Source organism: Calypte anna, chromosome 6 (genome assembly GCF_003957555.1).
Source record: "Calypte anna isolate BGI_N300 chromosome 6, bCalAnn1_v1.p, whole genome shotgun sequence".
NCBI classification, from domain to species: domain Eukaryota; kingdom Metazoa; phylum Chordata; class Aves; order Apodiformes; family Trochilidae; genus Calypte; species Calypte anna.
The window spans coordinates 21,136,011-21,159,712 of record NC_044252.1 but is presented as its reverse complement, the minus strand read 5'-3'; the positions used below and the strand labels follow the sequence as shown (position 1 = coordinate 21,159,712).

General features: G+C 60.8%; 5 protein-coding genes across 7 annotated transcripts; 4 read left to right on the top strand and 1 right to left on the bottom strand.

The window, feature by feature from the left end:
- Positions 1 to 120: 120 nt before the first annotated feature.
- Positions 121 to 4,924, top strand: UBTD1 (ubiquitin domain containing 1). Its single transcript, XM_030453006.1, has 3 exons — positions 121 to 221; positions 3,688 to 3,915; positions 4,136 to 4,924. Exons 1-3 carry the CDS (start codon positions 155 to 157, stop codon positions 4,519 to 4,521), a joined length of 681 nt encoding a protein of 226 aa, XP_030308866.1. The 5' UTR covers positions 121 to 154; the 3' UTR covers positions 4,522 to 4,924.
- A 1,259-nt stretch (positions 4,925 to 6,183) lies between these two features.
- On the top strand, positions 6,184 to 8,638 carry ANKRD2 (ankyrin repeat domain 2). Its single transcript, XM_030453392.1, has 9 exons — positions 6,184 to 6,292; positions 6,641 to 6,751; positions 6,841 to 7,002; positions 7,176 to 7,283; positions 7,447 to 7,545; positions 7,735 to 7,833; positions 7,974 to 8,072; positions 8,346 to 8,444; positions 8,534 to 8,638. The coding sequence occupies exons 1-9, from the start codon at positions 6,224 to 6,226 to the stop codon at positions 8,636 to 8,638; spliced, it is 951 nt and encodes a 316-aa protein (XP_030309252.1). The 5' UTR covers positions 6,184 to 6,223.
- Positions 8,639 to 9,783: 1,145 nt separating this feature from the next.
- HOGA1 (4-hydroxy-2-oxoglutarate aldolase 1) lies at positions 9,784 to 12,151 on the top strand. The gene is made up of 7 exons (XM_008490421.2): positions 9,784 to 10,027; positions 10,273 to 10,401; positions 10,478 to 10,605; positions 10,704 to 10,838; positions 10,956 to 11,052; positions 11,222 to 11,355; positions 11,755 to 12,151. Exons 1-7 carry the CDS (start codon positions 9,799 to 9,801, stop codon positions 11,902 to 11,904), a joined length of 1,002 nt encoding a protein of 333 aa, XP_008488643.2. The 5' UTR covers positions 9,784 to 9,798; the 3' UTR covers positions 11,905 to 12,151.
- Positions 12,152 to 12,240: 89 nt separating this feature from the next.
- Positions 12,241 to 15,922, bottom strand: MORN4 (MORN repeat containing 4). 3 transcript variants are annotated; one of them, XM_030452823.1, is made up of 6 exons: positions 15,816 to 15,920; positions 14,625 to 14,698; positions 14,063 to 14,160; positions 13,817 to 13,931; positions 13,624 to 13,733; positions 12,241 to 13,498 (listed from the first exon to the last, which is right to left on the bottom strand). In XM_030452823.1, the coding sequence occupies exons 2-6, from the start codon at positions 14,669 to 14,671 to the stop codon at positions 13,350 to 13,352; spliced, it is 519 nt and encodes a 172-aa protein (XP_030308683.1). In that variant the 5' UTR covers positions 14,672 to 14,698; positions 15,816 to 15,920; the 3' UTR covers positions 12,241 to 13,349. The 3 variants fall into 3 exon arrangements, with proteins under 3 accessions (XP_030308683.1, XP_030308685.1, XP_030308684.1); XM_030452825.1 differs by lacking the exon at positions 14,625 to 14,698 and having other exon boundaries at positions 15,816 to 15,922; XM_030452824.1 differs by lacking the exon at positions 14,625 to 14,698 and having other exon boundaries at positions 14,063 to 14,186; positions 15,816 to 15,919.
- Positions 15,923 to 16,337: 415 nt separating this feature from the next.
- Positions 16,338 to 23,657, top strand: PI4K2A (phosphatidylinositol 4-kinase type 2 alpha). The gene is given in 10 exon segments (XM_030452821.1): positions 16,338 to 16,476; positions 16,478 to 16,763; positions 19,292 to 19,492; positions 19,746 to 19,877; positions 19,962 to 20,115; positions 20,711 to 20,772; positions 21,211 to 21,310; positions 21,463 to 21,596; positions 21,867 to 21,926; positions 22,070 to 23,657. Coding segments are annotated over 10 exon segments (1,419 nt in total). The 5' UTR covers positions 16,338 to 16,348; the 3' UTR covers positions 22,232 to 23,657.
- The last annotated feature ends 45 nt before the right edge of the window (positions 23,658 to 23,702 follow it).

Here is a 23,702-nt window from a genome sequence, read left to right as displayed (position 1 = left end):
GGCGCGGGTGTCTCCGGCGGCGGGGCCGCCCCGGCGCTCAGAGCCGGGCGGTGTGGCGCGGCTGCACGGCGCCGGGCGCCGCGGGCGGGCACAGCGCGGAGCCGGCCCGGCCCCATGCCGAGCGCCGCCGGTGCTGCTGCTGCTGAGCCCCGCCATGGGCAGCTGCGTGGGGCGGCAGCGCCGGGAGCGGCCTGCCGCCAGGAACCCCCGCAAGAGAGCAGGTGAGCGGGGCCGTCCTGCTGGCACACTCCCCGTATCGCGGGCGCTGGGGAAGGGGAGGTGGGGTCGGAGGGGGTCCCGTGCATCGCTGGGGTTCGTGAGCGTGGGAGCAGCGTGGGCACCGGGAGTATACGGTCCATGGGTGCGGGGAAGGAAGCGAGCAGGAACCGCGCCGCCCGTTCTGGGGTCCCGGGTGTTTGTAGGGTTACGGCCGGAGTGTGCTTCCCACCCCGTCCCACCGGTTCTCAGTTCCTTCGGGAGTGTCCCGGGGAGGGTGACAAGTGGCCCCGGTTTGGGTTATACAGAGTCCCCCGGCTGGATACCTGCCCCGGGTCAGTGCTGCCGGGACACCTATGGGCACAACCCCGTCCCCGCTTCCCCGGGGCTTCAGGAGGTGCTGGGGATCCGGTCCCCGGAGTTACCGGCTGCCGTAAAGTGCCTTCCCTGAGGGTCCCGGAGGCCACGGAGATGGGCATGGCTGCCCGCCGGCGGCGGAGGGGACGTGGGCCGGCGGGGTGAATCACGCATGCCTTCCCCTCGCCTGCTTCCCCGGTGCAATCGTGGCCGGTAATTACCGTGTTTATGGCGAAGTGCTGGTGGGCGGCAGGGGAGGAGGAGCAGGAAGCCTGTGCCCGGGGACAGGACGCCCCGGCCCTCTCCCGCAGCCAGGTTGTAGAGAGGCTTCCCCGTGGGATGGTGTCTGCAGGTCCGGCTGTGCCCACTGCGCATGGGGATCCAACCCCACCGTGCAGGTCTCCAGGTGTACCCCAGCCCCAGGGGGTCCCGCAGGCTTGTGGGCCACCTGGAGCTGCAGCCTCCTAGCCCTCTGTTCCACAGGGGTGCAGATGCCTTCCTGGGGGTGCCAGTGAGTCTGGGGGTCTCTGGATGGTGGCTTGGTCAGCTCAGCGAGGCTGGGGGGCCATCACCTCACACCTTAGGGCTGTGGCTGGGGAATCAGAGATGGATATCTGTATCCAAGTGCATCTCTCCCATGCCAAGTAACAGCTGGCTGCAGAGCCCCCCTCTCCATCATCACTACTCACTCTTTGATGAGCTCTCCTGGCATGGGTAACAGTCCCCTCCCAGTGCCCTTGTGTCCCCAGCTTTCTTGCAGCATATCCCTTCCCAGGGGTGTCCCTGGTGCCAGAGAGCCCAGGCTGCAGATGCCCTTGCCCACAGTGTGGGGTCACAGCTCTGGGCTGTCAGGTCCCAACATGTGAGGGACTCAGCTCAGCTTGCCCATCTCAGCTGCCCTGGGGCTGTGTCAGGTAACCTGACTGGCACCTGCCCTGGCTCTATGCAACTCTGCAGAATGGTACTTGATGGGGCTCTCCACAGCAGGTGACACAGCATTGTCCCCAGGGCAGCCAGCCTGCCACAGCAGGAGAAGCAGGGGATGCCAGTGGCAGTCAGCATGCTGGTCCTGTCTGGCCCAGGAGGGGACCCTCTGGCACTGCTGGAAGGGATGTCACGTGCCATCTGGCTGGCATCTCCTCCAGCCTCCAGGACTTGCCAGATGGACAGGAAGTGGGCTTTGGGGCAAGGGAGCCTCCAGAGCTCAGACTCCTGCCTGGGGTCCCCACAGCAGGCATGGCAGGGGGCTGAGCCATGGGCAGGGTGCTGCAGGCACAGGCTGCAGGCTGCCAGCCAGATCCTGTTGGCTCGAGTCCGGGTGCAGTGAGTGGCCGGACCTGTCCAGTGATGCTGCCATGGAGAGTTGCACAAGGGGCCAGGAATAGAGCAGCAGGAGGTGATTAGAGACTGCACTGCCCAACTGGGTGGCAGCAATAAATAGACAAAGCTTAAGCCCCTGCCTACCAGGGCAAGATTGCTGGGCATCCCTGTCTGCACGGGGCAGCTGCAACCTGTCCCAGCTCACTGATGTGGCTGGGCCCCATGGTTCCAATCCTGCTGCCTCTTCAGGGCCATCTTCCCTTTGCCACGAGCGTAAGTGGGGGCATGGTGCCAGCTGGGAGTCCCACTGTGCAAGATGGTCCCTGCTGCAAGGACATTTGCCCCAGCCTGGTGGCTACAGCAGCATAGACATGTGGTCCTGGTCATGTCTTTCAGGTTGGCCTGGCCACTGCTTTGCCACCCTCCTAGGGAAGGTGCTGCCTCTGACCTTGCTCTGTCCTGAGGTGCTGCAAATCCCCTCATGCCCAGCACTGTGACTGCTGAATCGGCAGCACTGGCTGCAGCTGGCTGCCCTCGCTCCTCTGGGGATGTGGGCAGGATGCTGCCTGTCAGGGATGCTCAGCTTCCATCCCTGAGGGAGCTGAACTCCTGTGCCCCATGGGGACTCCTGGGGTAGATGCCACATGTCATGTCCAGCACTGGGAAAGTAGGTTCTGCACTGGCTCCAGTGATCTTGGACTGCATGGGACAGGGCTGATACCAAAGAAGGTCCTATGGTCCCTGGTGTTGTTGCACGCTTGCCCAGGAAAAGCTGTGGGGAAAGTGGCTCAGCCTGCAGCTGGCAGTGGTGGCTGCCCCAGCAGAGTGGTGGCTGCCTCCAGAGGCTGTGATGTGTGGCATCACCTTGCTTGGCAGGTCACTGTGCAGACACAGTTGTCCTTCCTGCCTGGCTGGGGTTCCACATCCCCTGTGTCCCGTCCCACAGGAAGGGTGCCGGCTGGCCACCCCAGGGAGAGGGTTGGCAGGAAGGAGCTGTTGTCACTCATTGTCCCCAGCTCAGCTGGGAGTGACAACAGCTCCTTCCTGCCCCATGCTTCCTGCCCAGCCATGGGGCCAATGGGATAGGGCTGTTCCCACGGGGTTACAGGCTGTTATAGGGAGGGCAGGGTGGTGTGGGACTCTCATGGAGGTGGCCTAGACCCCTAAGCGGTGCCAGATGCTGGGGGGCATGGATGGGGGCTGTTTCATGGAGAGACAGATTGATTTAGGCCACTCCTGGGTCTGCTGTGGGCTGGCAGTCCCCTTACCCCAGCAATTCCTGCTGCCACCCGATGCTCTGGATATCTTGTGCCTGCTGCCTTGCCACACAGCCTGCCCATCCGAGGGTGGGCAGAGGGGATGGTGAAGTCCTACCCCTCAGGCAGGGCTGCAGCTCAGCTCCTGTAATCCCCTTCCCACTCTGACTCTCCAGCTTATTTCCTGGCTAATTCCCTAAGCTATAAATACTGCTCTGTCTCAACAGGCCCTGAGGCCCTGTGGCTACCCGGTGGGGCAGGAGCCTGGTTCCTCCTGGCATGGGGGCAAGAGCCCTTGTACCTCATGGGTGCAAAAGATGTCACTTAGGTGGGGTGGACAGCTGCTATGAAGCAGGCCAGTGGGACCTTGGGCAGGGCTAACTTCAGCACAGTTCCCCTTGGCCATGTTGGTGTCTTGTGCTGGGCAGGGCAGTCTCTCAGAACAATGTCTACAGGAACCTCTGGGGATGGAAAAATGGGGGGCTGAGGGCCTGGGGGGAAGTCCAATCCCTTCCCCTGAGCATCTCTCCCTTCCCAGGCCGCAACGAGCCCCTGAAGAAGGAGCGTCCCAAGTGGAAGAGTGACTATCCCATGACAGATGGGCAGCTGCGCAGCAAGCGGGATGAATTTTGGGACACAGCACCTGCCTTCGAGGGCCGCAAGGAGATCTGGGATGCCCTGAAGGCAGCTGCCTACGCCGTGGAGTCAAATGACCACAGCCTAGCTCAAGCCATCCTTGATGGAGCCAGCATCACCTTGCCCCACGGTGAGAGACGGCACAGGGGGTGCAAATGGGGTGGGTGCTGGGTGCCCTATAGCTGTGCACGTGGGGGTCCCAGGTTAGAGAGTAGGGTTTCCAGCTGCCATTTACATAGCTCAGCCCAGCCAAGGGAAGCAAAGCAGGCTCTGTGCCTGGGGTGCCCCTATCCCCATTTTGGTGGTCTGTAAGGATGCCCACCCACAGCATCTCACCCTGCTGTCCCCAGGGTCCCTGACGGAGTGCTACGATGAGCTGGGCAACCGGTACCAGCTGCCTGTCTACTGCCTGGCACCTCCTGTCAACTTGATCCTGGAGCGGAGTGAAGAGGAGGCAGTGGAGCCAGCCGAGCCCCTACCCAACACCCGCCGGGAATTTGCCCTCAAGGTGCGACTTTCCACCGGCAAGGACCTTCGACTCAGTGCCAGCATGGCTGACACCATCGGGCAGCTGAAGAAGCAGTTGCAGGCACAGGAAGGCATTGACCTGGCTTGGCAGCGCTGGTTCTTCTCGGGCAAGCTGCTCACTGACCGTATGCGGCTGCAGGAGACCAAGATCCAGAAGGATTTTGTTGTGCAAGTGATTGTCAACCAGCCCCTGCCACCCAGGAACTGAGCCAGCCCCACACTGGTCGTGGTGAGCAGGCAGGGAGCTGGGAAACAGCGGCATCTCTGGGGATGCCCCATGCCATGTCCCAACCCTGCTGGAGGGTCCCAATGCTGTCCCTGACCTGTTGTTCCCCAAGCAGGTCTGCATGGGGCTGTGCCACCACTGTGGCCCCTCTTGGCTGGGGACACAGGCACGTAACACATTTGCTGCAGGAGGTTTGAGACCAAATGTCTCTTGGGCTGTGTGGCCAGGGCCTCACTGCTGGGCTGTGCCATCAGAGAGAGGCCGTGACCCACTGGGCTTTGGCTTCCCCTGGCCAGGAGGACCCAGGGTGCTGGGCTGAGTGGAGATGTCTTCCCCCTGTACATAGTCTGTATTTATCAATAAAGCCTTTTCATCCTTTCTCTGACCTGTGGGGCAGGTTGGGGTGCTGTCACCCACAGCCATGGGAGGTCCCTGTGCCCATTCGATGCCCACTCCCATGTCAGCATAGGCACAGAGTGGCTGGGAGTAGTCTTGAGTGCGCCGGCTCTTTGCCCGCCTGGACCCTTCGGCAGTGCCACTGGTATCCTCCCATTGCCATTCTGGCTGCTTGCTGCTTTGGAGCCCCTGTGTCCCTGACCCAGTCCTCTCCTCTGGAGGTTTCAGTCTGTGTCTGCCTTGGGGCCAGGCATGGACTCATGGAAGGGGTTGGTTCCAGGACCACCTTTGTGGTCACTGTCACCTGTCCTGGTAAAAACTGCCTTCAGTGACACTCGTGGGACAGGGTGTCCAAAGCTGGCCCTACGAAATGCTCATGAGGGTGACAGTGATGTGTCCCCATCTGTCCTTCCCCCAGGTCCTATGCTGGGGGCTGGTGCCCAGCGCATTAACTGTCCCTGCACAGGGCAGTGGTGGCCTCATCTTACAAAGGGGGAGAGCAAAGCCCAGGGGGGCTGCACAATGTTCCTGCTGCTAGGAATAGCTGCCGGCTCTGCCCACCAGCCCCACGTGAGGCTGATCCCACTGCCAGGCTGCCCGTGCATGGTGGAGGAGGCCAGGCAGACACTGGGAGACTCTGACAGGACTGCTTGGGACGCTCCACACCTGAGGTCATCCTCCAAAGAGGCATGGAGAGGCCAAAGCTCCTGGTTGTCATTTGCTGCCTGCTGCTGGCTGTGAGGTTTTTGGGGCCCTATCTCCTACATTTGGGGTGGGCAGCAACATCCCTCCTTGGGTGCTAGGGAGCCTTGACTGATGCTGGTGGGTGTTGCAGCATCTGGTTGCATGGAGCTGGGGTGATGAGAGTCATGGGAAGCATCCTGACTGCCCAGGGTCGGTGGCACAGGACACACCACATGGCCTTGGATCGTGTCCCCACTCTGCCAACCCTTTCTGGACCAGCTGCCATGGGCTGTGGACATCCCAGCTTCTCACAGCCACCACTGGGGTCCTGGACAGCCTAGGTCTCTTTAAGAGAGTGTGGGGCCAAGGAGGTGAGCCAGGGCCACCAGAAAGCAGGAGAGTGAGCTCATGGCAAAGCTGCCCCAGTCATGTGGAGCAGCCACAGCTGTCAGTGCTCTTAGGCTGTGGGACGGAGGGGCTGGCGGCATAAAGCCCCGTGGCCAGTAGAGCCACCAGCAGCACCAGGAGCCAGAGCTGGGAGCTCCCTGCTTGTGGTGGTGAGGAGAGGCCACATCCTGCACGGGGCTACATACTGCAGGCAGACATGGAGTTGGATGTGCAAAGGGCCAAGGAGCTCATTGAGCAGAAGCTGGCAGAGGAAGAGAAGGAGAAGGTGAGTCCATAGGACAGGGGGATGTGGCTGGGATCCGCTGTGTGCCACGCCCATCCTTAGGGTCCTTGGCACAAGGTGGCTGGCATTGACCCTGCCACCCTGAGGATGCAGCAAGGTGTTCAAAGGCTCCCAGTGGAATCAGGTTGCCAGCCCAGGAACTCTTGCCCAGCAATAGGCAAGCGCTAAGCTTGCTGAGGGGGGCAAGTGGGCAAGCACAAGTCCAAGGGCTGCCAGGTATCCTAGAAACCTCCACAGTGAGCTGTGAGCCATACCCAGAGCCACCTTCACTAGTGGGCTGGGGATGAAGGTGGCAGGAGGGACCATGCAGACCCCCCCATGCCCATGCAGCAACTCAAAGGGGATGGTGTGCGGGAGCCTCCGGCTGTAGAGCGGATGAGCACACCTGAGCTGGAGGAGGAGAAACGTGGCCTCAGGAACCGAGGCCTCGAGGCTGTCAAGGTGAGACTGGTCAGGGTTTGGAGGGAGCGGGGGGGGGTGGCTGGTGGGTGCTGCAGAGAAGGTGAATGGGGCGCTGTGTGTCCCCCCAGGGCCACGAGCGGGTGCGGAAGAGCTCAGTGGACCTGCGGCGGGAGATCATCGATGTGGGAAGCATCCAGCGCCTCATCGAGCTCTGCAAGCAGCATCGGCAGCGCCGCAAGGAGAGGGCATCCACCCCTGAGCCCCCTCCACCGTCTGAGCCCCTGGAGATTGTATGTCGGGGGGGGGGCTGGGGTTTGGGGTGGGGGCTGATGAGATAGTCTCCACAGGCCAGCCCCCATGCCAACTGGGGACCTGCCCAGGAAGGCAGGGCAGGGGACACCCTGTGTTGTCCCCTCTGCTGCACCTCTGCGATGCCCCAGCCCTGAACCCAACTCACTGCCAGGAGGGTCCTGTAGAGCCGGAGACCTTCCTGCGAGCTGCCATCCAGGGCAAGATGAATGTCATCGAGAAGTTTCTGGCAGATGGTGGCAACCCTGACACCTGTGACGAGGTAGTGTCCCCCATGGCCTCTGGCTGGCCCCTGCCTGCAGCCTGCCACCATGTCCTCTGAGCCTGCGGGCAGGGGCTGGGACCCCTGGGATGGGGCTGGGGGCATAGCTGGGCTGGGACAGGTGCATGCATCCAGCCACCCATCTGGTGCCTTGTCCCTCCAGTTCCACCGCACAGCCCTGCACCGCTCCTCACTGGAGGGACACACGGACATCCTACAGAAGCTGCTGGACAGTGGGGCCACTGTCGACTTCAGGGACCGGGTAAGGGCATAGTTCAGCCAGAGCAGCAGCAGGGCTGGGGTCCCTGTAGCATGGCAGTGCAGTCCCCGCTGCTGAGGTGGCCATGGACAGTACTCTGCTAGTCCAGCTGGACTGCACAGCGATCAGTGGGGGCAAGGGACAGGCCATGGGGTGGAGATATCCCCTGCCATGATGTGGCTCTGTGCTTAGCTGGACTGCACTGCTGTGCACTGGGCCTGTCGGGGTGGGCACCTGGATGCCCTGAAGCTGCTGCAGGACCATGGGGCAGACCTCAACCTGAAGGACAAGGTGTGTATGGGGCAGAGCCCTGGGGGCATGGGGCTGTGTTGGCAGCACGGGCATACGCTGCATGGCCAGGGATGGCTCTGTGTTGGACTAGCAGGGGCAGATGCTGATCCCTTCTGGTGTCCATCTCCTCCCCCATCAAGTTGCTCAGCACCCCCCTCCACGTGGCCACCAGGACTGGACACCTTGACATTGTGGAGCACCTCCTCCACTATGGGGTAGACATCAACTCCCCAGACAGGGTGAGTGCAGCAGCTATGCAGACAGTATATGGGGGGCAAAACTGATTCCCCCTCCCTTGTGTGATCCCTCTGGGGTCTCCCAGCACCTGCAACAGAGCACATCCCTGATCCAGGGTGCTGGCAGCTACAGCCATGGCTGGGGATGGCACAGTCCCCCTTGTCCCAACGGGGAGGTGGGCGTGTGGGGAGCTGGGCAGCAGCACTGGGAACAGGTAAGGGGTCTCTCTTCCCAGAGCTGGACTATTATCCCCAGCCAGGCTGTGTCTCTCACAGGAAGGTGACACAGCACTGCATGATGCTACACGTCTCAGCCGGTACAAGATCATCAAATTGCTGATCCTGCATGGAGCTGACATGATGGCCAAGAACCAGGTGAGAGCTGGGGACCCCAACACCAGGGCCATTTGCTGACCCACCATGTCTTGCCACTCCATCCCCAGCCTCTCTGCCTGTTCCCATAGGCTGGCAAGACCCCAACGGACCTGGTGCAGCAGTGGCAGGTGGACACACGCCAGGCACTGGAGACCAAGGAACAGCCACAGGTGGAGATGGAGGTCCCTGCATGACGGTACCAGACAGGAACCTGGGACCGAGCTCATCTCCAAGGAGTAGAGTCTAGCCAAGACTTGTCCATGTGAATAAAAGCCATCAAAGAACAGCATTCGGCTTATGGGGACCATGGGGCTGGGCAGCCCACACCAGGGTGATGGGTCTGGGGAAGTTATCCAGGGAGCTAGGTTACCTGAGGAGCTGGGTTACCCGGCAGCACAGGTATGCCCTTCTTTCTAGCACAATGGCTTGAGTGTCGGGGACACTGGGGAGCCAGGACAGCAGTGGTTAAAGGGCAGGACTTCTTACTGTGGGAAACCCTGATACTTTGAAGTCCCACCTGGGCACGCTCAGGAACGAAAGGGCATCCCAGCCCAGGTCCACACTGTGCTTGAGGCTCAGGCTGTGCTGAGGAACAGCAGTCATAACCATGCCAGGCTCCGAAGGGCTGGATGTCTACTTGTTCTCCTGCCTTCCCCACTGGTGCAGGAACACAGCCACCCCTTTGCAGGATGGGTCCCTTCATAGAATCATAGAAAGTTAGGGGTTGGCGGGGACCTTGAAATATCACCTAATCCAACCCCTCCTGCCAAACAGGGTCACACAGGAACGTGTCCAGGTGGGCTGTGAATATCTCCAGGGAAGGAGACTACACAACCCCCCTGGGCAGCCAGTTCGAGTGCTCTGTCACCCTCACAGTGGAAAAATTCTTCTTAACGTTTTTATGGAACCACCTATGCTCCAGTTTATAACCATTGCCCCTTGTCCTATTATTAGTCACCCCTGAGAAAAGCTTTACTCATTTTCCTGGCACTTGCCCCTTACATATTTATAAATATTGATGAGGTCACCCCTCATTTTCCTCTTGTCCAAGCTGGAGAGACCCAGCTCCCTCAGCCTTTCCTCATAAGGGAGATGTTCCACTCCCTTGATCATCTTGGTTGCACTTCTACCAAGGGCAGCGGCAAGCAGAAGGGAAAGCACAGCTGGGGCTCACGCAGAGGGGTGCAGAGCTCCTGTGGCCAGGGCCTTTCCAGGGAGAGAGCATCCTGAGCTCAGCCAACGCCACCCACATTGCCCACCCAGTCAGGCTGCAGGACCCTCACGTGCCCCATCAAACATTAACAGCCCTTTGGTGAGGGAAGGCAGCACAGCCAAGCAGCAGCTCCCATCCACCATGGCTCTCGGCACTCGCTTCATTTCACCCCTCTGGCCTGTCCTGTCATCTCTGCACTGGGCAGCCCTTGGGCAGCACAGGGGGCTCAGCACCCCCCCAGGACTGGGAAACATGCTTGACCTTGGGGGCATCTTCCCACCCCTCGTCACCCCCTTCTCACCCATGCAGGAGGTGGACTATGCCCGGCTGGAGGGGAACCTGCGCCGCTACGCCAGCATCCCTTTCAGAGGTAAACATTGCCCAGTGTCCCTCTCCATACAGATTCCTGCCAGACCCCTGCCCACTGCAAGGGCTGTGTGGCAGCATGCAGGCAGCCTGCTGGCTTCCCAAAGGTGCTCAGCCTCAAGACAGACTTTGCTCTGGAGCTGGCAACCCCTTGGGTTACCCACCCGGGGCCTTCGGCACAGCAAGTGCCCAGGCACCTCAGGCACACATATGTGTCCTTGCCCTGCCCTCTCCACAATTGTGTTTCAGGGCTGGTGGTGCTGGGGTCCAGCGGGGAGTACCCCTACCTGGCACCCCATGAGAAGCTGGAGGTGGTGAGCTGTGTACGCCGGGCTTTGCCTAGGGATCACCTGCTTCTGGCCGGCTCGGGCTGTGAATGTGAGTGCCTGTATGGACAGCAGGGAAGCCATGTGTCCCTCCCCCGGCATCCCTCACTCCCCTGTCTCCTCTCCAGCCACCCAGGCCACCATCAAGCTGATAGTCAGCATGGCAGAGGCTGGGGCTGACGTGGCGCTGGTTGTGACACCCTGCTACTACCGGGGATCCGTGACCAGTGCTGCCCTGGTCCAGCACTACACAGAGGTGAACTGTGCCCAGTGCCTGCCTGCAGACCCAGCTGGGGCCTCAAGATGTGGAGAGCATCCCACCCTAGCTGCTGAGCTCTGTCTGGCTGCCCACAGGTTGCCGATGCATCCCCACTCCCTGTGGTGCTCTACAGTGTCCCTGCCAACACTGGCCTGGAGCTGCCCCTGGAAGCTGTCCTCACCCTGGCTCAGCACCCCAACATCATTGGGATCAAGGACAGCAGTGGGGATGTGAGCGAGGCACAGCTTTCCCAGGGGTGGTTGCCACCTTGCAGCCCTTCCTCTGGACCTGGGGATGCCCCATGGGGACAGGATGCCTGCCCTGGGACATGGCATGTCTCTCCTCAGATCACCCGCATGGGGCTGATGGTCCACAAGACACAGGAGGAGGACTTCCAGGTGCTGGCAGGATCAGCAGGCTTCCTGCTGGCCAGCTACACCATGGGTAGGTGCTGTTGCCCCTGCTCGGCCCAAGGCATGGGGTGGTGCCTGGGGGGCACTGGTGGGGGCTGGCAGCTGAGTAGGGGGAAGCAAGTGAGGGGCAGCAATGCCAGGGAGGTGCTGGCTGGGCACAGTGTGCCGAGCTGGCTGCCAAAGTGCCCAGATGTCCACAGGTGCTTCTGGGGGGATCTGTGCCCTTGCCAATGTCCTGGGGGCCCCACTGTGCCAGCTGGACCGCCTGTGCCGCGAGGGCCAGTGGCAGGAGGCCCGTGACCTGCAGCAGCGGCTCATTGAGCCCAACATGGCGGTGAGCAGGGGGCATATTGCGGGGTGGGGGCGTCAGGCCATGGCAGAGTCCGGGGGGGGCCTGGGGGAACAGGATGGCACAGCATCTGGCTGGGGAGCCAGGCTGGAGGCGTGAGGGTGGGAAATGCCAGCCCTGCCATGCCAGGAACAGCATGTCTGCTGGCAGCAGGTGCCTGCCCGACCCCCCGGGGGGGGCCTTGGCCACTATTTATAGGCAGTGATGGGGAGGGCTGCTCCTCCTTGGGGCCCCTGCCTCAATGAGGGTGCTTCACTGGAAGGCTGCAGCCACCCCACACCCTTCCCAGCCATGCAGCCCTGTGTGGGGTTGGTGGAAGAGCCCATAGAGTGTGGTGCTCTGTCCCATGGGAGCCGGCAAGCTCCTGTGCCTTCCCTCCTACAGGTAACCCACCGGTTTGGGATTCCCGGGCTGAAGAAGGCCATGGAGTGGTTCGGCTACTATGGGGGTCCCTGCCGTGCACCTCTGGCCCCGCTGAGCTCCCCCCAGGTTGAGGAGCTGAGGAGCACCTTCAGTGCCAATGGCTGGTTGTGAGGGGTCCACCCCTGCTCCTTCCCACACAGGGGAAGCAAGGAAGCCAGCAAACCGCAGGAGCTGAGGACATGGTGGGGACATTGGGATGTGGCCAGGAGAAAGCCACCCACCTCACTCCTTCCTGCTGGACAGGGCTGCCCTAGGCAGAGTGGGTGGATGGGGGGACACCCAGCACCCCTTGATCCCCACCATTCACACCTGGGAAGAGAAGGATCCCCATGTCGTGAGCTGGGAATAAACCTGCTGCCCACCCCCATGTCTGCAGTCCTGCTTGCACAAGCAGCCTCCCCCCCAGTCCCTGCTCCCAGCAAAAAGGACACAGCCCAGGTGTTTGGCATTGTGGTTTACTCAGCTGAGGGCCGTGCAGGTGGCAGGGTCATGGCAAGGCACAGGACCAGTGCGGGCAGAGACCAGCAGGGTGGGCACAGCCCCTGCAGCCCACAACCAGGCCTTCTGGGACCCCTGCACCACAGCCAGCCAGACCGTACTGGAGGTGAATGGAAGCACGTAGGGGGGAGATTAAGGTTGTGTGTGGGAGGAAAAATAAGGAGCTGTGTGTCCTCTGCCCAACCTGCCTGCCCTTCTGCCATGCTCCTATTCCTGCCCACTCTTCCCATGCTCCCGGCTCCAGCTCTGGGCACCCCCCCCACACCTCCTGCTTGTGCCCCTCATCTCAGACTCTGGCTGATCCCACTTCTTGCTCCTGCCCTCCCCCAGCACACAGCAGATATAGGCCAGGCTGGGCATTCCCAGGTCCCCATTGGTGGGGATGCTGCCACAGATGTTCCCAAGGCAGCAGATGGGCTGGAGTGGCACAGGGATGAGGGGGACATAGCTGGCCATGAGAGCAGGCTGCATTCTTTGGGGGCACTATGTCACCCTGCCCAGGGTAGGCAGGAAGATGGCTGGTCACCCAGAGCTCAGGGTACGGGCCATGGGGTGCCCAGGGTGCCCATCCTGCCTCGGGATCAGGGTAGTGAAGCAAGCCAGGGGCTGCCCCTCTGCAGATGTGTGGGACACCCAGCAGCCTGTGGCCAAGCAAGGCACCCTGGCAGTGGGGTTGGGGACCAGCCCCACACCACCCATCACTGCTCTGTCCCCCACGGTGGGCTGGCAGCCGTGGTGGTCCTCAGCCTTCCCAAGGGGGCAGAGGAGCTGGGCTCTGGCTGCTCCACTGGGTGTTAGGGCAGCAGCCAGAGAGAGAGAAGGCACCATGGCCACCTCGGGGCACTTGAGTGGAAAACAGAGGGCCCTTCGCCCCACTGGCAAGGGTTCAGCAAAGGGGCTTGGTGAGGACTCCTAGACCCACCAAGGCTGGCCAGCTGGCAAGCAGAGGGCAGGGGGACCACCCAACAGTGCTGCATCCCTGCTCTGGGGACGGCAGGGCCAGCCAGTGCCCCAGGGGGGAGGTCCCCACTGCAGTGAGAGTGGGGCACAGGACACCATCACGCTGAAAGGTTGTGGGCAGACTTGGAGGCCCCCTGGGCCCTCTGGATAATGGCTGAGCACTTCTCCCGCCGCAGCAGCTTGTTGTTCTCAAAAAAGCCCTCATTGCGGGGCACCCCATGGGAGCCATCCGGGAAGGTCAAGAGACCTGGGGAGGGAAGAGAAGGGCTGGGAGTGATGGGAGCAGCACAGCTGGAGGGATGGAGTGGGAGCCGTCAGCCAGGGCTGTGCTGAACTGGGGCTGCAGCTGTCCCCATGCTATTGGGCACTCACCGAAGCCGTACACACGCCCGCCTTTGAACTCTCCCTCAAAGGTCATGTTGTCACAGCGGGTGAAGACGCCGACACCGTTGAACTTGCCCTGCATAAACTCGCCCTCGTACCTGTGCAGGAGGAGCCCCTTATACAGCAACTCTCCACAGCAAAGGGGATGCCTGGGGGGTGTACATGAAGGTGCCATGCTCACCTGGAGCCATCAGAGAAGCTGAGCACGCCACAGCCATGGAAGAGCCCATTCTCAAAGTGCCCCACATAAGAGGTGCCATCAGCAAATGTCAGCTGCCCGATGCCATGCCTGCGACCTGGGCAGGGGCAGAAATAAGCTGTGCTGGATGGAAGCAGGCAGGACCTGCCCCAGCACAGTGATAGGCAAGGACACGGAGACTGCTTGACACCAGTTCAGGCAACACCATCTTCTCCCACCCCATCTCACCTTCCTTCCACTCGCCACGGTACTCCTCGCCACTGGAGTAGGTAAAGGAGCCTTTGGTGAGGGTCATGGCGACAGCCTCCAGCAGTACAAGACAAGAGCTGGCAGGAAGAGACATGGAAGGTGGCTGCAGGGTGAGGGAGAACAGCCCAGCTCACTCAGAGCTCCCACATCCTTTCAGCTGAAGGAGAGACAAGCATCTGCCCCGGGGACAGCTCTGCTGCTGGGGCATGCAGCAGATGAGGAGGTGACCCCAGAAGCTTGGCCACCCTGCCCTGATTCTGAAACCCTACCCGCCAGGTTCAGGTTGCTACCTGTCCTGCTGCAGGTCTTGAGGCAATGTGAGCCCACAGAGATCACAGCCCCGTGAAACGTGAGCAAGCATCAGAAGAGGAGCACTGCAGGAGCTGGCTGCCTCCAGCACAGCTCCCTGGCAGGACCCAAGTAGGGCCTGCACCAAAGTAGGCTCAGCCTGGGGAAGTTCCCAGAGGAAACAGGCATTTGGAGAGGAAATGCTTGCTGAGTGGTGCTCATTGCTGGCTCTTCAGGGAGGGGAGCAGAGTACCTGTGGTGTTCCCAGCTCTGGCATGGAGGATGGGCAGACCTGCTCATCCCCTGGGGATGGAGTGGTTGCTCCTCCTCAGAGAGACAGTTCAGAGAGGACCCTGGGGCCCCAGGGCCTTGGCTGCTGAGGGTTTGCAAGTTGCCTGCTGACAGCAAACATCTCCCTGGAGCCCTGCACACCCACAGAGCTGCTGCCATGCAGCACAGCTCTCCCCAGCACCTGAGGAAGCTACCAGCATGGAGACAGCCCCACAGGTGGCCTGAGTGCTGCATCTCCAGTAGCTCCTGGTGCAGCTCAGTGATAGGAAGGGGGTTCCCCATTTCCAAAGTGGGAATCTCTGCTCACACCAGGCTGCAAATCTCTGGAGAGATGGATGCTGAGCCACACTAACTGAGCAGATGTGTAAGGGGGAGCAGGGATCTTGCAAGGGCTTTGTGTCCAGAGCAGAAACGGCCCCCAGTCAAGTCGAGCAGTGACTGAACAGTGCTCCCTGCTGATGGCACTGACCAGGAGCTCAGCGCCGGCTCTCCAACCTGCAGCCTGGGGGCAACTCTAGCAGTGCCAGGAGGAGGAGAGGGTGCTGCTGGGGTCCCTTAGAGCCAGCTGTGTAAGCCTCCTGCCGCCAGCATGGCCTGCGGCTACACCTCCGATCTCATCGAGGGGACAGGCAGCATTTGCCCCCGTGAGCAGTGCAGCCATCCCAGCAGATGGATATCCCTCCAGTGGCACCCACACGCCAGTCCTGCACCCACAGCAAGCAGGGGCGATGCTGTGCACACCTTGACTGTGCCCGGCCCATGCACCCACAGGCTGGAGCCACACACACCGGGGTGAAGGGAGCATGGATCCAACTTGGCCCCACACGCCCCCGGGCAATGCAGGCACGCTCTGCCCGTGCCACGCACCCAGGGGAACACATCACACCCCGCGTGGGTGCTCAGAGATAGTGCTTGCAGCCCTGGGTGATACATGCACGTTTCACCATGCCCATGCACCCACAGGTTATGCATACACGTCCCACCCTGTCCGTGCACCCACGGGTGATGCACACACGCCCCACCATGCCCATGCACCCACGGGTGATGCACACACGCCCCACCATGCTCATGCACGCACGGTTTGGGCACGTGACGATGGCCGCAGGCCCAGTGCCTGCCCAGGCACCGGCAGGGACCGGCGGCGAGCGCTCACCTGGCTCGGCGCTGGCCACCCGCACCGCTCCCCACGGGGGTCCCGCCGAGGGGCGGTGGCGCGGCCACCTCCCCTGCCAGTCCCCCGCCCCACCGGGCGGTGCCAGGCCGCCAGCGTCCATCCCCGCCCCTCGTTGGCTGTCTCCACAGCAACCGCTAGCAACGCGGCTGCTCATTGGCCAAATTCGCAGCACACCCTCGCCGGCCGCCATCTTTGTGTAGGGTAGGGCGGTCGCCCCCTCGGGCGTGTCTTTGCGAAAGGCAGCGGGGGTGCTGCCACTTCCGAGCCGCCATCTTTGTGCGGGGCACACGGCGAAGCCTCGTAACTGGTGGGCCCCCCCGCGGACAGGGGGTGTGGGGCCTGCCGGTCTCGGGCCCGCCTCGTCCTCACCGCGGCGGCCACGGGCAAGCTGCCCACGGGAACGCCCCGGGATGGGCGGGGCGGGGGCGGAGCTCCCGACGGGGCGTGGCGGCGCCGTGACGCGAGCGGAAGCGGCGGTGACGCGGGCGGGGCGGTGGGGCTGGGGGCGCACGATGGACGAGACTAGCCCGCTGGTGTCTCCGGAGCGGCTGCAGGCCCCCGACTACGGGCTGCCGGGAGGGGCCGTGCGCGCCCCGCCGCCCGCCGTCCCCCCCCGCCCCCGCCGCCGTTCCGCCGCCACCGCCTTCGCCTCCCGCCTCACCCGGCGGCCGCGACCGCGAGCGGCAGCCGCTGTTGGAGCGGGGGGCGCGGGGCCCGGCGGCGGCGCAGGCCCAGGCGCAGGCCCAGACGGCGGCGCAGGCCCAGGCGGCGGCGGCGGCGGCGCAGCGGGAGCGGAACGACTTCCCTGAGGACCCCGAGTTCGCTGAGGTGGTGCGGCGGGCCGAGCTTGCCAGCGAGCGCGGCATCTTCCCCGAGCGCATCTCGCAGGGCTCCAGCGGCAGCTACTTCGTCAAGGACCCGCAGGGGGTGAGATGGCTACAGCCGGGGGCTGAGACCTGCGGGATGGGCGGCGTGGGAAGGAGACCGCACCCGGGGGGTGACCGGCTCTTGGGAGCTGGTAGGAGCCACCCTGGGCTTCCCCGGGGAGAAAGGCAGTGGGACCAGCAGCAGGAGTGGGGAGCAGCAGTGTCCAGGTGCTGCTTTAGTCTCCTCTATGTCTCTTGTGCCCTAAGATGATGGGTCACCCTGTCTTCCAGGCCTGTGCCTCAGCATCTGGAGCACAGTGACTCCAGCCCTAGGGCTGCAACTTGGAGCTGGGATGGTTTTTGACTTGCGAGACTGGAGAGAGATGTCTGTTCTGCAGCTGTGCAGTTGACACAGAGGCAAAGTTCTCGACATAAATCTGATCCTCGACAGGTCTGGTCAGCTGCGTGGCAGCTGTTTCCACACCACTGACTGGATGTGTGCATAGCACAGGGTGGCTTGTCTTGTGACTCTCAGTGCCCAGCCTGGTTGCTTGAGCTATTGCTGCTTCCCGTGACTCCTTTGCCACGTGTATTCCAGGATGGTTCCATGGAAGCAGGACTGGGCTCACCAGTCTCTGGTGTGCCCTAATTTTTGTGCTCCAGGTGGGGCCTGGCTTCTGTGAGCTGTGTTGGGCAGGTCCCAGCTGAACTGAAGTCTGTGAGGCAGCATGCACTTCCCCTTTGAGACTGGTGTTGCTGGGGTGGGTGGCTGGATGAGGTGCCTAGTGGTGGCAGGACAGAGGTTGCCTGGCTGCAGAAGACAGGATGATGGAGAATGTATGCAAGGAGCCAAAGTCCATGTACTGCTGGCCATGTCACCTTTCAGGTCCCCTGGCCTGCCCTGCTGTCTGCAAATGTGTGTCCGATTTCTGTGGCTGATGCCCAGGGTCACCAAAACCTCCCTGCTGCTGGTATGAGAAAAGGTGCATTGCGTTGCTGTTGCAGGCAAAGGATGAGGGTATTGGGGAAAAAAACTTCTTTTTTTTTTTTTTGTGTGTGTGTGTGTGTGTGTTTGCTTCTGTCCAAGCTGCCAGGGGTCCCATCTGTCATGTGCTTCCCCAGCCCTGGCAGGTGTGGTTACCCCAGCTGCACCTCTGGGTTGGCCTGGCTCCCTCTGTGTGCTGCTGGTGCCAGGCAGACCTGTTTTCCCTGCTAGTGCTGCTCCTGCACGGGTTGGTCTGGAAGGGGATGCTGTGCTGCCTGCCCTCTGGCCTCTACTTCCTCCCTGCCCCTGCCTGGCTGGGTCTTACTCACAGGGCTCCCTTCTGCCAGAGCTCCCAGCAAGCCTCTTGCAGGCTCAAGCAAGGACGTGTTGGCAGTCATGTGCCTTCACGTAGGGCTGATGAGGGGATTGCCTTCCTGCTGCTCAGGGAAGTGGTTTCACCGCATGATCTGGGGGTGGTTGAAGTGTGTCTGTTCTCTCAAGTCCTTTCTTTCCCTCTTCTTGGTGGACAAAACCTTGATTCTGCCTGCCCTGGACTGGTTTCTGGCCCCTTGCAGACTGGGATTGCACTGGGATTCCATTCTGAGGTGCTTGGACTTGTGTCCCACTTCCATGTTGTGTCAAGAGTTCCACTTGGGGAAGTGCCACTCACTCAGGCCAGGGCTGGCACAAGCTGTGAGGAGGAGGAGGGCTGCTCTGTGAGCTGCTGAGTCACCCCTGAGCAGGGGTTGCCAGCCCAGAGCTGCCTGCACAGCCCCTCAGGGATGCCTGGTTTGTGGAGGCCTTGCTCCTGCCCTGGCCCTTCTCTAAGCTGTGTGGCTTGGCAGTGCAGGCTTTGTGACAGTGCAGTGCCTAGCACAAGGCTTCTGTACCCTCTGCAGTGGTGGGCTCCACGTCCTGCTGCCCCCACTCTTGGGTTGATATGTGTGAGGCTGGATTGAGGGACTGGGTGTGGTGCTGGTACTAGCTGGTGACCAGTCTGGAGCTGCCTGTGCCCTCTTGTCCATAGTGTACTCAGAGACCCAGCCCCTCTGCCGCCTCTGGATGGGTGCCCCAGCACAGAGCCCTGGGCTTCTTGGGGGTTCTCTAGCTGTCAGCTGTTCTGGTCCCATTTCCTCTGGTCAGTTTGCAATCGGCTCCACTCAGTGGATGTTGTAACCCCCAGGGCAGAGATTGCTATCCTACTCCCTTTCCTATGTGGACATAATGAGCAGTGGTGAGAAGCAGCTCTCCTTAGCCATTCAAAGGTCGCTGAAATGGGACTGCACTGTTTACCAAGGGACAGCATCATCACTGGTGTGTTTTGGGATGACAAGCGTCATTTCCAGGTGCATGAGCTGGGTAAGAAGGTCTTCAGGCAGCACACTACTCTTGTGAGACAGGGCACTAGTTAGGGAAGGGTCCCCCCAGACTCTGTCTGTCCCCAGGTAGCTGCAGGCTCTGCCTGGTCCCAGGGGATGGGTATTGCTCCAGTGAGGGGCACTTCTGGGCCTGTTCCTTAGTGTCCCCACTATGGGCTGGCTCAGGGGCAAGTGTCCCAACTCTGCCAACTGCCTTGACTCAACCCTTCCCTCTCTCTCTCACAGAAAATCATTGGTGTCTTCAAGCCCAAGAATGAGGAGCCTTATGGGCAACTGAACCCCAAGTGGACCAAGTGGCTGCAGAAGTTGTGTTGCCCATGCTGCTTTGGGAGAGACTGCCTCGTCCTCAATCAGGGATACCTGTCAGAGGCGGGTGCCAGCCTGGTGGACCAGAAACTGGAACTCAACATTGTTCCCCGCACAAAGGTGAGAGGAGAACTGCTGGGATCTCATCTCAGGGAGGCTTTCCTGTGCTTCTGCACAGCTCTACTTTATTTTGTGGCACTGCTGAACTCAGAAACGTGTTGAGATCTCTGGACCAGGGGGGCTGCTTCTGCTCTAGTCATGGGGATTCTTGTGCTGGGCAGAGCCATGGGAAATACTGAGTCTTGGTCTTATCAACCAGTCCTGTGAGAATTGCCAGGTGCCCCTGCTGATGTCTGTGCTCTTGTCCCCACAGGTGGTGTATCTGGCCAGTGAGACCTTTAACTACAGTGCTATTGACAGGGTGAAGTCCCGGGGGAAGAGGTTGGCCCTGGAGAAGGTGCCGAAGGTCGGACAGCGCTTCAACCGCATTGGTCTGCCTCCCAAGGTAGGGGTGCTGGCTTCCACTCCTGCCTCTTGCGTCTTCATTGTCCTCTGTGGCCTCCTGTGATGCTGCCTCTCCTTGCTTCAGGTGGGCTCCTTCCAGCTCTTTGTGGAAGGCTACAAGGATGCTGACTACTGGCTGCGTCGGTTTGAAGCAGAGCCTCTCCCAGAAAACACCAACCGGCAGCTGCTGCTGCAGTTTGAGAGGCTGGTGGTGCTGGACTACATCATCAGGAACACAGGTAGGGCTGGCTGCCTGGTGCAGGATGCTGCCTGCTCCCTCCTGGAGAAAGAGGAGGGGGGCAGGAACAGAGGCTTGGCACTTCTTCTGGCACCCAAAACTCTGCTCAACACCACTTGGTTGGTGCCTCTGGGTAGACCACAGCTGCTGTGGCTGTCCACCACTGTGGCCATGCTCTAGCTGCTGGCCTGCCTTCTGGAAGATCTGGATCTGCCACGGTGCTGGGGAGAAAATTTGCTAGCTGCAAGGATCCAGGGATATCTGGAGATCCAGCACCTTACTGAGCCTCTATATCCCATCTGATGCCACACTTCTGAGCTCCTGCCAAGCAGGACGGGGTTAGGGTAGCACTCTGGGGCTTGCAGGTTGACATTTCTCTCGCAAGCTGGGGATATGTGGGCCTCTGCAGTTTTCAGGACTGTCTGTGTGGCGTTGATGTGGCTTCTGAGGGCCTGCAGCAAGCTCAAGGGTTCTAGGGTAGAGTTTGGGCCTAACACTGGTCTGTCTCACTTTTGGGTCAGAGGAGGAGGAATCTTCTGCCCAGAGGGGTGCAGGCAGGCTCTGGTGCTGACATGGCTGTTTTTATCTCCCTGCAGATCGGGGCAATGACAACTGGCTCATCAAGTACGACTGTCCCCTGGACAGTGTGGGTGTGCGGGTGAGTGGCTCTCCTCAGGGAGGGGCTGCATGGGGGGCTCTGATCCTGCAAGCTGGCTGCCTGGCAGGCAGGTCAGGGATTTCTCAGATGGCTTGGGTTTCCACACATGCAGATCTTGTCTCCTGGGCCTTTCATTGCCCTCTGTATTGGTGGTTTGTGACTTTGGGACTTTGTGGGGAGGCAGCTGGATTCTGGGGGGGAACTGGTGTTGCTGGACCTGTGCATCCTTGGGGTGAGGCCTGGAGGGGAGCAGATTTGTCCCACTCCCACCCAAAGCAGACAGTGTTTCCTCTGCAAACAAGGAGCATATCACAGGCAAGAGGCTACTACGCCTCTGTGGGAGCCAGGACAGAGAGCCTGGCAGTGGGGCTGCAGGGAGCAGGAGAGGGTCTGTTCCTGCTGGGGGACCTCCTTGTGACCTGCTTTACTTCCTTCCAGGACAGCGACTGGGTGGTGGTGAAGGAGCCCATCATCAAACTGGCTGCTATAGACAACGGTTTGGCCTTTCCTTTGAAACACCCGGACTCCTGGAGAGCATGTGAGTCCCTCAGGTTGTGCCAGAGCACCGTGGTGAGCTGTACAGCTCCATGCTGGGCCACATGTCCCAGAGGAAGGTGATCTGGCACCCAGGATCACGTGGAACCATCCTTTGCCTTCCTCAATTCTAATATTTCCTTCTTTCTCCCACAGATCCATTCTACTGGGCATGGCTGCCTCAGGCCAAAATCCCCTTCTCACAGGAGATCAAGGACCTGATTCTTCCCAAGATCTCAGACCCCAATTTTGTCAAGGACCTAGAAGAAGATCTGTATGAGCTCTTCAAGGTGAGCTGGGGGAGTGGGTGAGGATGACTTGAGAGGAAGAAAAGCCTGGGGTGGTGTTAGGGAGCTCCATGTCAAGGCTGCAGGGGACAGAAGGATGGCTGAGCTCCTAAAAATGTTTCTGGTCTGTGGCATAGCGCCCTCTGCCAGAAGCTGAAGATTCAGTGTGGGAAAAAGCAGAAAACGCACGGGAAAGGATGAGAGGCTTTCGTGGGGAATAGGCATCTCTTGCACTGTGTGAAACAGCAGTGTGTTCTGCTCTCTCTCTTGCAGAAAGACCCTGGCTTTGACAGGGGACAGTTTCACAAGCAGATTGCTGTCATGAGAGGCCAGGTAAGCAGCATGTGGCGAAGGATGGGTGATGTGCAGAGCCTTGTCCTGTCTGTGTAGCAGGAAGGGTGCTCACCACCATCTGGGGTGGATGCTCTCTGTTGCTCTGTGGGGCAGCTCAGGCATTGCTCTGTTGTGCTGTACAGATCCTGAACCTAACTCAAGCACTGAAAGATGGGAAGAGCCCCTTACACCTTGTTCAGATGCCACCTGTGATTGTGGAAACAGCACGTTCTCACCAGCGTGCCACCAGCGAGTCCTACACTCAGAGCTTCCAGAGCCGCAAACCTTTTTTCTCATGGTGGTAGCTGTGGGAGCCCCGGGCGGGGCTTGGCCACCTCGGACTAGCACTGCGAGAGGAGCTGGGCTACCACAAGCTCCCGTGGCTGGGACTGAGCCTTCTGGGTAGAGCAAGCAGGTGCGGCTGGAGGAATCTGCAGCCAGACTGGAGGTGCTAGGCAGGTTGGGCATGGTCCCTCCCCAGCTCTGTCGGAGCTTGGTGCCCTGCCTGGGGCAGAGCTCGGGGTGAAGTGTGGGAATCCATTGGGAACCATGATGAGGCTGGGACCCTGCCCCTCTTCCTCAGCCTGCATGCAGTTCTGAGCACCCCTTCTTGGGGCTGGGATGAGCAGGCTGCCCAGGCCAGGATCCGTCCAGTCCTTTACACAAGCCACTGGCCCTCTTCATCCCCACCGTGCTGGCTGTCAGGAAGGCCTGTAGCAGGTTATACTCCTTCCCTTTCCCCAAGGGTGTGCTGTATTCCTCCATTGCCTCTCCTCTGTCCCAGCCCTGTGCACGCTGCTTTCCTCAGGGGGAGTTCCTGTTGCCTGATGGTGCAGCAGGGACCACAATGAATGGCTTGTTCTCTGGATGGAGGTTCAAGGAGGGGACATATGAGGGACAACTCATGGGGCTTGCTTGGGGGTAGTTAGACACTAAGGGGAAAGAGCTCATCCTTTTGAAGATTAAGCAGCTCTGGGAGGAGCTGTAGATTAGTGCCCATCTCGTGAGAGCCCCTCAAAAAAATGGAGAGGGATGAGGGTGGGTGTGAGCACCCTCTCCCCTTTTGCTGCCCCAATCCATCCCTCCTGCCAGGTCTCCATGGCTGCCCTTGCTTGGCTTTTCCCCCTGCTCCCAGCAAGCTCCTTGGCTGCTGTGCAGCCAGTGTGGTGCCAGCCCTGTCTGTGCCTCGAGGGGTAGGGGTCTGCTGGAGAAGGGCTGCAGGGGCTCTTCAGCTGCATGGGTGGGAGGCATGATGGGAGCACAGGGGGAGCCAGCATGGGCTCCTGGCTGCCTTGGTGCTGACAATCTTGCAGGCCTGTGGTGAGTGGGCAAGGCAGCAAGCTTCTCTCTCCTCAGAAGCTGCTGAGCTTGTGTTGTATGAAACGGTTCTAAGGCTGCTGCCTGCATCTGCTTGCCTTGAGCTGTGGCTTCTCCTGCTGTGGGGGAAAGCTGATGATGGGTCTTCCTTTACTGTTAGCCCATCTTTGGGGATGGGGGAGGAACAAAAGTGGGCTGGGGCTCTGCTACTTGGGCCTGGGAGGGTAGAACAGCTCCCTAGTTTCCTGTATGGGGAGGGGGCTCTGCACTGGCTGTGAAAGCACAGGGGAAGGCAGCAGCAAGACTCCAGCTCCCTATCCAGGCCCAGCTGCATCTGACTGACCCAAAATGTATTGTTCTAATGCACTGTAGAAATGTATGTAATGTATTTAAACCATGCAACCATCTGAATAACAGAGCTGCCCCTCAGCCTCTGCTTTGCAGCACCCTGGCACGTAT

Coding starts and splice junctions, on each gene's coding strand:
- UBTD1 (XM_030453006.1), top strand. CDS start 155: ATGGGCAGCTGCGTGGGGCGGCAGCGCCGGGAGCGGCCTGCCGCCAGG. Junction 222..3,687: donor GAACCCCCGCAAGAGAGCAG/GTGAGCGGGGCC, acceptor CTCCCTTCCCAG/GCCGCAACGAGCCCCTGAAG. Junction 3,916..4,135: donor CAGCATCACCTTGCCCCACG/GTGAGAGACGGC, acceptor TGCTGTCCCCAG/GGTCCCTGACGGAGTGCTAC.
- ANKRD2 (XM_030453392.1), top strand. CDS start 6,224: ATGGAGTTGGATGTGCAAAGGGCCAAGGAGCTCATTGAGCAGAAGCTG. Junction 6,293..6,640: donor CAGAGGAAGAGAAGGAGAAG/GTGAGTCCATAG, acceptor ATGCCCATGCAG/CAACTCAAAGGGGATGGTGT. Junction 8,073..8,345: donor ACATCAACTCCCCAGACAGG/GTGAGTGCAGCA, acceptor TGTCTCTCACAG/GAAGGTGACACAGCACTGCA.
- HOGA1 (XM_008490421.2), top strand. CDS start 9,799: ATGGCTCTCGGCACTCGCTTCATTTCACCCCTCTGGCCTGTCCTGTCA. Junction 10,402..10,477: donor GGCCGGCTCGGGCTGTGAAT/GTGAGTGCCTGT, acceptor TCTCCTCTCCAG/CCACCCAGGCCACCATCAAG. Junction 11,356..11,754: donor TCATTGAGCCCAACATGGCG/GTGAGCAGGGGG, acceptor TCCCTCCTACAG/GTAACCCACCGGTTTGGGAT.
- MORN4 (XM_030452823.1), bottom strand. CDS start 14,671: ATGAGCAGGTCTGCCCATCCTCCATGCCAGAGCTGGGAACACCACAG. Junction 13,932..14,062: donor CCGTGGCGAGTGGAAGGAAG/GTGAGATGGGGT, acceptor GCCCCTGCCCAG/GTCGCAGGCATGGCATCGGG. Junction 13,734..13,816: donor AGCTTCTCTGATGGCTCCAG/GTGAGCATGGCA, acceptor CCTCCTGCACAG/GTACGAGGGCGAGTTTATGC.